Source organism: Pteropus vampyrus, unplaced genomic scaffold (genome assembly GCF_000151845.1).
Source record: "Pteropus vampyrus isolate Shadow unplaced genomic scaffold, Pvam_2.0 Scaffold319, whole genome shotgun sequence".
Lineage (NCBI taxonomy): Eukaryota > Metazoa > Chordata > Mammalia > Chiroptera > Pteropodidae > Pteropus > Pteropus vampyrus.
Genome location: NW_011889100.1, coordinates 876,344 through 888,577, shown reverse-complemented (window position 1 = coordinate 888,577; position 12,234 = coordinate 876,344). Strand labels below are relative to the sequence as shown.

The 12,234-nt window shown below is 46.7% G+C and overlaps 1 protein-coding gene across 5 annotated transcripts in view; it reads left to right on the top strand.

The window, feature by feature from the left end:
- The first annotated feature begins 2,699 nt into the window (after window positions 1-2,699).
- The window catches only part of THEM4 (thioesterase superfamily member 4), a 19,219-nt gene continuing 9,684 nt past the window's right edge, over window positions 2,700-12,234 (top strand). For 3 of the 5 annotated variants that reach the window (XR_896942.2, XR_896941.2, XM_023521855.1), the window contains exons 1-4: window positions 2,700-2,878; window positions 7,423-7,594; window positions 10,254-10,407; window positions 11,004-11,114. Coding sequence is in view for 3 of the 5 variants with exons in the window: in XM_023521855.1 (XP_023377623.1) it covers window positions 2,726-2,878; window positions 7,423-7,594; window positions 10,254-10,407; window positions 11,004-11,114 (590 nt within the window). In the remaining 2 variants the exon portion in view is untranslated. Of the gene's footprint in view, window positions 2,879-4,328; window positions 6,138-7,422; window positions 7,595-10,253; window positions 10,408-11,003; window positions 11,115-12,234 lie in introns of those variants that run through there. The other 2 variants (XM_023521857.1, XM_023521856.1) reach the window with 2 other exon arrangements.

Below are 12,234 nucleotides of genomic sequence, written 5' to 3'. Positions count from 1 at the left end.
CTCGCTTCTCCTGGTAGTAACTACTTGTTTTATACTATCAGAGCTGCCGTGTGCCCTTTAATTTACATGTACAGAGACAATTTTAAACGAGCACGTTCTAAGACAAATTCAAAGTTCTTAAGAGAAATAATCTAAAGAGAGGGGGAAAGAGTAGGGAGGAGAGTGACTTACAAGAAACAAAGGAGCTAAGTTAATGTGGACGCGAAATGCAATTACGGCGGGCAGGGTCAGGAAGGAAGTTTGAAGACAGCATGAAAACAAAAAAAAAAAATTAAGAAAAGAGAAACGTGGTAAGAAACAGCCAGGAGGAAAGTGAGACGTCGCCTCTTCCTGCCTTAAGCTTCACTTTATTGGTGCCCCACATCCCCCACACAGAGTGACACCCCTGTCCCAGGGCCCTTTGGCCGCTTTCTGAATTGTCCTAAGGCCAATGAGGACCGGGGTTCAAAGGGCCTCTGCTGCCCCCTGCAGGTCCCCAGGTACCCTGCTCTCCCTTTGTCTCATGCCACCTCTCAGACCATACTTAACCTTTATAAGAGAAACCTGGGTCCAACAACGAGCTCCAGCAACTCATTTCAACAAGTGTATGCTTCTGGGAACGATTTTGAAATTATGTTTTGACATTCCCCGTGTTAATGAAATGAAGGCTTTCGCCATGATTGGCAAACGACCGGTAGTATAGTTTGCTGTGATTTAAAACGCGTGACCCTTGTCAGAGAGACGTGGGTTCGAATTCCTGCCTCCTCCATAACTTATGAGCCATGCGATCCTGGAAAGGTCACTCCCCCCTCAGAAGTTCCCTCACCTTTAAGATGGAGACTTCAAGACAGAACTCACAGGGCTGCTGTGACCAAATGAGCTATCACAGGTGTGAAGCGCCTCATTCAGCGTCTAGTGCCCGGTAGCTGCTCAGTAAGCGGCAGCGTTCCGTTACCTCAATCCAAAGAGAAAAATATCTTGTCAAGAGCTCTAGATCCTTTGTGATACCAGAAACCAAGGAGATATAAATAACGATCTTACCACAGTCATCCGTTCTTCCCACGCTCGGCAGATTTCTACACCTGGCGCCGGCCCCAGGGAGAAGCACAACATTCCACGGAAAAGATGATAAAACTGTCTATTAGGCCCTGTTTGCTGGGAGTTCCCCTGAATACATTGATCTGTGTACAAAGAGTTAAGACTAACTTCTGCTTCTTGTCATCTGTTCGTTCAAAGACGTAGTCAAAAAACCTTCTAAGCAGCCTGCTCGGGAAGCTCGGGGCTGATCTCCTCCAACCCTGCGTGGTAGAGAGTCAGTCGCCGGCCGACTAACGAAGGCTCATAATTCATCTCAATTGGCTCCATGGGTCTCAGAATCATTCGCGCCACAACACACAGATAATAGTAAAATGTAGGAAACTGAGGGATTTAATTTTAGTATCTGAAACCTTCATTTTTAATATATTTAATTATAAGTTTACATAATTTAAACTTTAATAATGACAGTGTTTAAGAACTGACTAGCCAAATTCTAGAAATTTTAACAATCCGCTTCCATGAGCTTACTGTAGTGACCTCACCTTTAGAAACAATAGGTTAAGGATAAGACATGGTACGTGCTAACCGCCATGTCTCACTTCTAGTTAGTTATCTGCTAAAAACTTATTAACTAAAGGGATTTACTGGCCGGATCACTGCCTCTAGGTACAAAATATTTTAACAATGACGCATTCTGCTTCTGTACCCCTGCTTGCTTACCCACCTCTTAGTTATCAGTTAATGAATGGAGGAGACATAGTCTTTTGTGTAAAGATTAAGGATGTGGGGGATGGAATCGAGGGCTTAAAACCTTTGTGCCCCTGCGTCTCGGGGCTGCTCCTTGGCAAGGACAGCCGCCGGCTAATAAACTGTCTCTTGGATTAGAGCGCTCGAGCTGGGCCTGGTTATTTCGGTCACAACACTTATAAAGCCAGCTCCCGGGGCAACGTTGTTTGTAAAGGAGCTAGTACAAGCTGACTCCAGGTAACTTCTGCTTTTGTGACTCCCAATGAAAGGGACGGTCCCAACAATAGTAAAACTGGACCTACGTTCTTTTTAGTACAACAAACTGATGAGAAAACAGACTGCACGGGGGTGTTCAGTGGTGGAGGGGGGCATTGAGCTCGAGTCTTGTCTCCAAAGCCAGAAATAACCCATCCTTCAAACGTTCTACGATTTCTAGTTCTATCTGCAAAAGGCTGACTTATGGACTTTTCGCTCTGTTTGTGGGAGGGATGCGACGGGGAGAGGCCGACAAAGGAGAATTTTAAGGGTATAAATACCCTTGGCACCCAGAAAGCCAATACCGCCCCGGTCCCGGGGACTCGTCCATGGCCTCCAAGAAACAACTTTACCCCTGCACGTCACAGAGTGCGCTCCTACGCGCCCCCAGGGCCTTCAGTCTTCTGAGGCAAAAGGACAACCACGAGGGAACCAGACGACGCCGAGTTCTGCGGGCGCGAGGCTGGAGCGGGCCGAGCCGGGGGCGAGGGGGGAAGGCGCCCGCTCGGGCACTCGCAGCGCGAAGGCACAACGGCCAAGGGGCAGTGGGAGGCATCCGCGGGCGGGGCGGGCCCCTCCCGCCCTCTCACTCGTCGAAGTTCGGGTTGCAGCGGGGCTTCCCGCCCCTCTCGGGCCCCGCCCCTCCGGGCCACGTGGCCTGCGAGTCAGACTCTGCCCTCCTCGGCCGTGTTAGTAAAAGGAGCGGATGCGCGAGGGCTTAAGGGCAACATTAGCGGTTTCTGCCGGGTTCTGGTGCGCGCTCGGAGAGATGCTGAGAAGCTGCGCCGCGCGCCTGCGCATGCTCGGGGCCCTGCGGAAAGATGAGCACTGGCCGGCGAGAAACCTGGGACCGGCGCTGGTGAGTTCCGGGCGCGGGGCGGTGGGAGCCGATGCTGCAGCGACACCTTTCGTCGGGAATACACCTCCGAGAGCCGATACGTTGAATCGGTTCTCCGTTCCCTCAGTCGGCTGCTCTCAGAGTAAAATTAACATCGGCTCCAAAAGGCATCAGTGCTAACAAGGTCAGGGGATCTTTCGGTCCCAAGTTCAAAGCATTAAGAAGACGGGACAGGAAGGTGACTCCGTTTTGAAACCGTGCTAGCTCTTTAACTCTGGTTAGCCGCTCAAGGAATCACCACTATTGCCGATACGAATACAGGTGAAGTTGTTCCATCGAGGTCACAAAGAACACGGAGTTGGTTGGGAACCTCGGCGGGCTGGCCCGTAACCATTGCATAATCCCGAAGCAGAGGGGCACTGTCTCCTCCCGGGGTTTAATCCTAATTCTCTGCCGGCCAGATTAGCATTTACCCCAAGCTAGTCCGCTCACCTTGAAAGCTCGTCACAGGACTTAAAGTGATGCAAGTGGCACAGTAAGCGCTATTAGTAGCAAATGTTGCCTGTTCTTATATCCCTGTTTGCTTCATCGAAGAATGTTATGTTGTGGCGCGAATGATTCTGAGACCCACGGAGCCAATTGAGATGAATTACGAGCCTTCATTAGCCGGCCGGCGACTGACTCTCTACCACACAGGGTTGGAGGAGATCAGCCCCGAGCTTCCCGAGCAGGCTGCTTAGAAGGTTTTTTGACTACAGATCGATGTATTCAGGGGAACTCCCAGCAAACAGGGCCTAATAGACAGTTTTATCATCTTTTCCGTGGAATGTTGTGCTTCTCCCTGGCGCTGGCACCCGGGGATATCACTTCCCTGTAACTGAGTTACCGCTGTCCCTCGGGGATGGCGCCTGGAGACACCTCTTCCCTGAAACTGGAGAATTTCCACTTTTACGGTTAATTAAGCCCCAACAACGTGCCAGACGGATGATATAAAGATGAGTGAGAAAGTGACCCTTTCGAGGAGCTCACGATCTGATTCGGAAGAAAGGGGTTGACTTGCAAAATTAAAATATATACGTGCTCTGTGCTGTAAGGAAGTACTAGGGAGCACAGAAGAGGGAACGGCTCTGTATCAGCGAGATCTGAAAGCGCTTGTAGGTTTCTTTTAAAGAATAATATACTGCAGATTGGTTATTCATTCTGTATCATCTTGCACTTTGGAAAAGAAAAAGACATGCCGATCTCGCAACAACAAAGATAAATTCATCGGTGCCTTGTAATCTGCATTGAGAATGTTTAACAGTATTTACAGGCTTTATAAGTCATGTTTCTTTCTGTTCAGTAACTTAATCTTAAAAGGAGACACAATTTTACAAGTCATAACTTTTCTTAACAAGTCCCACTTGAAAAAGACATACCCAAAGGTCAAAACCTTTGCTCTATTCAGGGCGACGAAAGGTAACGATCATCCCTAATGTTTATTCCTCAAATACACAGTTTATTCTCCGAATTTACAAGTGCCTTTACTTTATCTCTTAGTTCTCACCTCTCTGAACTGAAATTTTCATTATTTTTGTTTCTCACGACATCATAGTGTTCATCTAGTGTCTTAAACTCAACATGCCCCAAACTAAAATTAAGAGTTCCGCTCCTACTCTGCCTCCTGACACACAGGGACACCGACAAAAGCCTCGTCTTTCCTTTCTTCCTATTCACTGCAATCTTTAAAGTCACGACTCTGGAATCATCCAAGACTCTTCTTTCTCTTCCCCCACGATCCGCACATCCCTAGGTCCCAGTATTCTAAGTATCTCTTAAATCGTTTCTTTCCATCCCTCTCTACCTAGGTCAGCTTCTAACCACCCCTCACCTGGACCTTTGCAACAGTTTTTTAACTAGTTTCCCCGCCGTTGATTCTCAACTTGCGATTCATCCTTTACACCAGAGGGAGGTTTCTGAAACCTAAGTTCGTGTTATTGCTTTGCTTAAAACTCCTTAAGGCGCAACGTAATGGAAAAAAGTATTTTCTTCCTCGGGTACCGCCTTCGTGATTCTTTAAAGACTCTCTTTCTTCAATTAGCTTCATCCTAAGCAACGACATTTGTGAAGTCGCAAGTATGATGTGTTTTTATATTCTTTTGTAATATGCATTTCAAGATAGATACATTCTCTTTGTGCTGTCTAAAATCATCTTTCATATGGGCCTTTCGAAATATTGACCGAGAAGATGAGATCTAACCCCTTGGTTAAGGCTGGAGAGCCTCTGCAGTGGGATGCTCCTGCTTTTCCATCCACATCTGGCTGCTGTTCTGTTTGCATCTTATATCCTAAAATTGAAATCCTGGCAGTTCCCCCATCATGTCTTAGGATTGTTTCATCTTTCTACCCCTTTGCTTGGAGCAGCCCTCCCGTTCTCTCCTGAGTGAACTTTTATCCTTTAGAAATCACTCCTCTTTTTGAAGTTTTCCCTGAAAGTCAGTCCTTCTGCGTCTGTATCTACTTCTGTTGTAGCATTTCCCACAGCCAAGGCTGCAGGCACTTGAAAGCGGGGCCTAAGTCTTCGCCCTTTGCCTCACCCGTTCCTGGCACAGAACCAGGGCACATAGTAGAGCTAAAAAAAGTTTGCTAGTTAGCTGAATCCCAGACTTCTAAAGTTAAAATCAGGTTGGAGAGCCCACAGTCCAGGGAGTCATTCTAATACGTAAACATCTTCAATTATTTCTATTACAGTGATCCGTAAAAGGACCCTGGAACAGATCGATCCTAGAGTTTTCTATTTAAGATGAGAGCTATGGATGCGATAAGCCCGAATTCACAATGCCAAAGCTTACGCAGCCTATTCTACGTCTCAGTTGACATGGCTTGGTCGATACATAGTAATTTGTGACAAATCGTGTTGTTTCTGTTAAAATACTTCCAGGATTGGTGTACTTTCAAAGCTATCTGATTGAAACTGGATTCTAAGGAAATAATCCAAAATAGAGGAAAAAGCTGTAGTTATAACGTTCCAATGAACATTTTCATCGAGAGCAGCAGAAGATTGAAAACAAATGTCCAACTTAAGGGGTTAAGTAAAAGATAGTACATACGTTTGTTTAAAGGACTGTTTTTCTGCTGTCGAGAAAGCGAACACAATAATTTTAAGGGCTGAAGCAAAAAGGAAAATTCTATTCCTTACTGAGATGACGACAAGTATGTTAAGAACAATTACATTTTCCAAAACTCGGAGGAACTACATCACAGTGTTATTGTTGGTCATAGTAAGACGGAGAGATAATGGGTGGGTTTTTTGTTGTTGCTGTTTTTCTTTTCTTTCTTCTTTTCTAGATTTCTTGAGCTGGGTTCTGAAGGGATGAGTCAATTCAAAACCACAGGAAAAAAAGAAAGGCACACAAGTTCTGGGCTAGGGAATGGCATGGTCGTGACCCCGCTCACAGCACCCCTGACAAAATCAAGACTCCCTTTTGTTCAGCCAGGAAGTCTTTAGTTCTATAGAGCTCTTGAGACAGGCATCCTGTATCACTGTCGGGCCAGGATTGGAGCCAGCCCGGGTGTCAGCAGAAGTCCGGGTAGCTGGTTCTTCCATCACAGGAAGCGTGGTCTCCCTACTGTGGTGTCAGGGCGCAGTCCACATGTTGTGGGTACATCGAATCTGAATGAATTGATAAGGGTGGCTGGAAGTAGAATGTCACGGGTACCTTCTGTGATCTCAAATGTCTCCAGATTTCCACTGAAGTCAAAAGATCCGATTTTCCTTTCCAGGTACCTGGGGACGGTCTCTGTGTCCTGCTCCCCCAGGGCCCTGCACCACCCCCCTTGCCGCCCGGGCCCTGTCGTGGTAGCAGTCCTCAGTGCAACAGAGAAATGCCACTGGCAGAAGCCATTGTCACCGTGACCAAGCACTTGCCCCTCCCCGCAACTCCCTCCCCCTCCTCCTCCTCTAACTCCGTAGTCGGCTCTGCCACCGCTCTGTTGCTGGTCCAGAGACCTGGATGGGCTCTCGTGTTTTCCTTCTTCCCTCACTGTCCTTATCCAAATGGTCACCAAGTCCCGCTTCATGCTCTCGTCATTTCTCACCTGGACCAGCCCGCAATCTGCGGGCCGTAATTAGTACCTACTTCACAGGGTTGTAGTAAAGCCCCTCAAAACTCTTTCGTGTCTCCTTGCTTTGCATAAAGTATTTCTTCGCCTACAATACTCTTTCTAGCTGCCTAATTTCTGTTTGTCTAATCAATATTCAAGTCCAATATTCAAGATGAATACCTCTCCCTGTGCTCTGGCTTCCTGTGCTTGATTACGGTTTGAAAAAAGGGAGTTTGCAGACCTGGGTTTTCATGCTGGCTCCGCCAATAGCTAGTTGGGTAACACCCAGCACGTCATTTACCCATTCTAAGCCTCCCATTTCTCCCATGGAGGTTTGACCGGGCAATCCACGAAATTTGCTTCCGCTCCGAAACGACAAGCTCTGGGAAGAGGAAAAGTAGCGAAATAGTCTTTAAAAACAGGAGAATGTGTTATGACATAGGATATACCTCCCGTGACCCTCTCTTTCTTTGGTATTTTAGAGGTGGTTTTCTTCTGAGAAGGACTTTTGTCTCCCCAACCCCAGCTGGAGCGAGGACCTCAGGCATCTCTTCCACCAGTTCATGAAGAAATGTGAGGATGGCTCCTGGACGTATATTTCTGAGAAAGAAATGCTAGATCTTCAGAAGAAAGCCTCCGAACTCTCCTTTCAGAGTAAGAACAGCCGCTCTCCCATAAAGGATATTTAAATATCAAACGTAAAACTAACAGATCGAAGCACTACTTACCATTCGAAAAAGGAAGGCACGTGGCACCAGGGTTTCTGGACAGGCCAGGCAGATCAGTGAATTTTGCAGATAAAGCCTCCTGCCGAGGAGACCACTCGCCACTGCTCTGTCTTGGCGCCATATTCAGTAATCTCACTTTACCGTTGATCCCGATATGTGGCTCTGTCACCTGAGGAAGCCCAGGACACTCAGGTCACCCCCTTCTCTCCCAGACTCATAACTCCCAAAGCAACCTACCGCTCCTCCAACAGACATCGTCCTTCCCGTGCTCTTGCGTGTGTGACCCTTTTAATTGAGACTTTAGTTCTCGTGTACCCCCAGCCCCCAGCCCCCACCTCCCACCTCCTGTTATTAACACCACGCATTAGTGTAGTACATTTGTTATATTTGATGAGCCGGTATCAATACATGATTATTAACCACGTAATAAAGTCCGTATTTTACTTAGGGTTTACTCTTCGCCTTGTACTCACGGTGATTTTTGACACATGCGTAACGATGCGCATCTATCATAAAAGTATCATACCGAACGGTGTCACCGTGCTCCACTGTCATCCTGCCCTTTCTTCCCCCCGGAACCCTTAGTAGCCACTGATCTTTTTACTGACTCCATAGTTTTGCCTTTCGCAGAATGTGATGTATTGGGGATCGTACAGTACGTAGCTTTTTCTGGTTGTTTTCTTTCGCTTAATAATATGCAGTCACCATCTGACATACTTGGCACTTGCTTTATTTCTCGGCCACTCTCTCCACCCTAGGGCGTAAGCTCCAGGAGGACAGAGATTCTCGTGTGTGTCGTTCCCTGCGATGTCTCCCGTGCTTAGAAGCGTATCTGGTGTGTAGGGAGTGCCTACACAGCAGTGTTCAAAGACAAACCATTAAATGAATAAAACAGAGTACGCCAGATGGTGATAAGTGCTGCGGAAAAAAGTAGAACTTTTTAACCTCCACAATGTGCCAGATCTCTGGGATAGAAATTGGAAGGAATAGCGTACGCTTTCCTTCCTGCTCATTGCTTTCTTCAAACAAGTAAACAAACAAACAAAAGTATACACTTTATCAGAAAGCAGTACCTGTCAGAATCCTTTCCATGACTCTCTTTGAAGACGAAGCACTTTTGCTAAAGTAGCGGAGTAAAACTATAACTGTGAAGGACAAAAAGACTTAAAAATGGGCATAGTCAGAGGTCCAATAAGAGTTCATTATAATGCGGTTGACAAGGACATTTGGCTATTCCTGTGACATACACTTTAAGATTATGATTAGAATTATGAGTGATAATATTCTACCAGGACAAATCAGATTTCTAGAGATTTCATGCCATTTCTGGAACATTTACAATCTCTTATCAAGAGTAGACCAATAATCTAAGAAAACTGTCCTTTCAACATGTGAAAGTATTCCATTTGAATTTTGCATAGGCATCCTAGCGATATTCAAGTTTATTTTACTTTCTCATTCTGAAACAAACAGCTCTACTTTAAAACAAGATGATTCTGTTTCCCTTAAGAAAAACACAGCTCCATACCTTATACCTTTTCTTACCCGAAACATTCTGTTTTCTTTGCATACAGAGTTGTTTCCCTAAGATGCTCACGGCTTAAATCAGAGGCACCCTCCCGACCTTCTCCCCACTTCTGACCAGATCTCATCTCCTATCTTGTTCCAAGTTAGGAAATGTAAATTCGGTGACAATAAAACTTCAGCAGCGTTATGCATGGTAAATCGTGATGAGCTGTAAAAGAAGGCTAAGCGTTTTGGCAATGAAATCTTGAAATAGAGATGGAAGGACAAATAGAGCAGTAGCTTTCAGTCTTTCTTTCTCTCTCTCTCTCTCTCTCTCTCTCTCTCTCTCTCTCTCTCTCTCTCTCTCTCTCTCTGTCTCTCTCTCTCTCTCTCTCTCTCTCTTTCTCTTTCTGCATTTCGACTCACAACCCAGTACATAGAACTGGTGCACAGTCGTATAATTGAAAAAAAAAAATACCTAAAAGAGTGTACCAGTACCTCCCAGGATATATGTAAAGCATTCGGTTTCTTTTTAAAGTCTGATTATAAATCACCGATTTGATTTCATGAAGCCTGACAGTTGTAACCCCAGGTTTGGGGGCTTGAGATTCATGATCACATAGCATATTAAGCTGAACTAGACGGGTTTCTGATCCAGTATGATAACTGTCATCTGCTCAGGCTACGCTCATGTCTGCAAGGACAACGTCCCTAACTGTTACGTTAGTCCCTGTCTTTAAATCCCATTTAAACCACACGTATTCTAAGAAGGATTTCTGCATACGCCTTACTATTATATTCAGTGCAGACTCACCATTTATATACTGTATTTCCTGATTGCCACGTGTGGTTTCATTTATGTTTCCGATGTTCCCAGTTAGGCTGTTAATTCCACAAGGGCAAAGACCCTAATTCTGTTTCTTTGGGACCCTCCCGTCCCCTCCAGTGTCGTACCTGGTGGACATTTTAATCAGTCCTCCATCGTCCCGTGACCCTGACAGGGTACAAACGTTTAGCTCTGTCATGGCATCTTTCTCATAGCTGTCGCCCATGTGCCCGTCTGACTTCTTTCCCTACAGACGTCAAGCCTATGAAAAAAAAACAATTTCCATCGACGTTAACCAGAAACTTCCAGGAAGGCCTGGGCTTCGAATATGCGATGTTCTATAATAAGGATGAGAGAAGAATCGTTTGCTTGTTTCAGGGAGGTCCTCTCCTGCAAGGATTCCCTGGGTAAGAATGAGGCCTAGAGCTGTAGATGCAAAAGGTCGTTATCTTCAAGGTCCCCGGGCAAGGGCATTCAAATGGTCCTGTACACACACTCATGGAAATGGAAAGCTGTCTGTAATCATCGGTTAGATCACCAAAGCACAGCACGTAGAGGATGATTTGAAAGAGTATCGTTGGCATGTTAACAGTGGTTTGTCACTAGACGGTCTTACAGTTTTCTATTTCTTTAGCCGCATTTCCTAAATTTTTAAACAATGATGTGTATGATTAGTTTAATAAAAATGGAAGATAAACTTTTTAAATAGTATTTCAGATTTTTGCTCACTCGTGATCTGATTGCCATTAAGTTCCGGTTTATTACAAATACTTCACTCTTACGGTACAAACAGTAAAGTTGGGGACACGGATATTTGACATTTAGTACATTGAACGCGGACTAAGTAGACCTGTCATAAGCCAGTGACACGAAGATCCTCGGATAATTTTCTCTCTCTCCTTCTCCCCCCCCTCCCTCTCTCTCCCCCTCCCTCCCTCTCCCCACTCCCCCCACCCTGCTCTCCTTTTTGAAAATGCCCCTCTCCCCTCACTGCCATCACTAGACTCCTGCACGGAGGCGCCATCGTGACCATGGTGGACTATTCCATCAGTATCCTTTCCACTAAAACCATAGGGTTCACCATGACCGCCTATATCAACATCACTTATAAAAGGTAAACTCGTGGGTGTTCTCCCCTTAGGTGTCGGGGGTCGGGTTCCCCAGCAGCAGACCCTGAGGCAAAGAGTCGTGTGCAGGCGACCCACGAAGGAGCCGCTCCCGCGGGGGGACTAGCGAGGGCCTGAGAGGAGCGGGGAGGGGCAAGGGGTCGGGGGGACGGAGCCCTGCAAAGGGGTCTGCGGCCCGCTCGCACCAGGAACGCTGGGGCGAAACAAGAAGGGTAGGTCGTAGGACAACCCCATCCCGGGACAGTGGGTGCCTGGGCCCTGCTGGCTCTCTGTGTGTGAGCCGAGCAGGCTGTAGGGAAAACGGCCACAAAATAAAGGTGAAAAACTCATCGAAGGGGATCGGAGTGGAGCACCGACATCCACTGCGTAACAAACTTGGCCGTTTTCTGTTACTTCGCACAGGGGAGTTGACCGCAGCAAGGTGAGTTTGATGTCCGTCAAAATCAAAGCTCCGTGTGATGGCCTTTAATTCTTCACTCACACAGCTGTCCCCATACAGCTGACAGAGTAGTGCGGGTATGGCAGAGGAGAGGAAGGTCGGAGGCGTCCCTAAGCGAGGTTCTCCCACGTGAGCCTTGTGGGTTAGCACATCCCACGTCCCACAGAAGGGGGCCTTTAAGTGACGGCACAGCTCCAGTATACCCCAGGGAGTGGTGTGGCCTCCAGGGCCGTCGTCAGGAGCCACGCTTCACAGATCGTGGGTTCGTTCACCGCAAGTGACCCTTCACCAGCCGTCTCTGGCTCAGCACATTCTATAGAATAGGACTCTTCCCTCTGGTGAATATCATTCATTTTTTTCAGGGCTCAGCAAAACTTTTTATGTAAATATTTAATGCTTTGTGGGCCAGATAGTCTCTGGCACAACTACTTAGCTGTGCCCCTGCAGCACACATCAGCCATAGACAGTGCATCAATAAAGGGGTTTAGCTGTGTTCCAGTAAAACTTTATTTACAAAACCACAGACGGCCAGTGGGCCGTAGTTTGCCAACTCCTGGTCTGTTTACCTGGAGGCCCTGTTGGAAAAAAAATTAGACAAGGTCACTTGCCTCCTTTTCTTTTCTCTCTGCCCCTCCTCCACACACACACACACATACTCACACACTCAC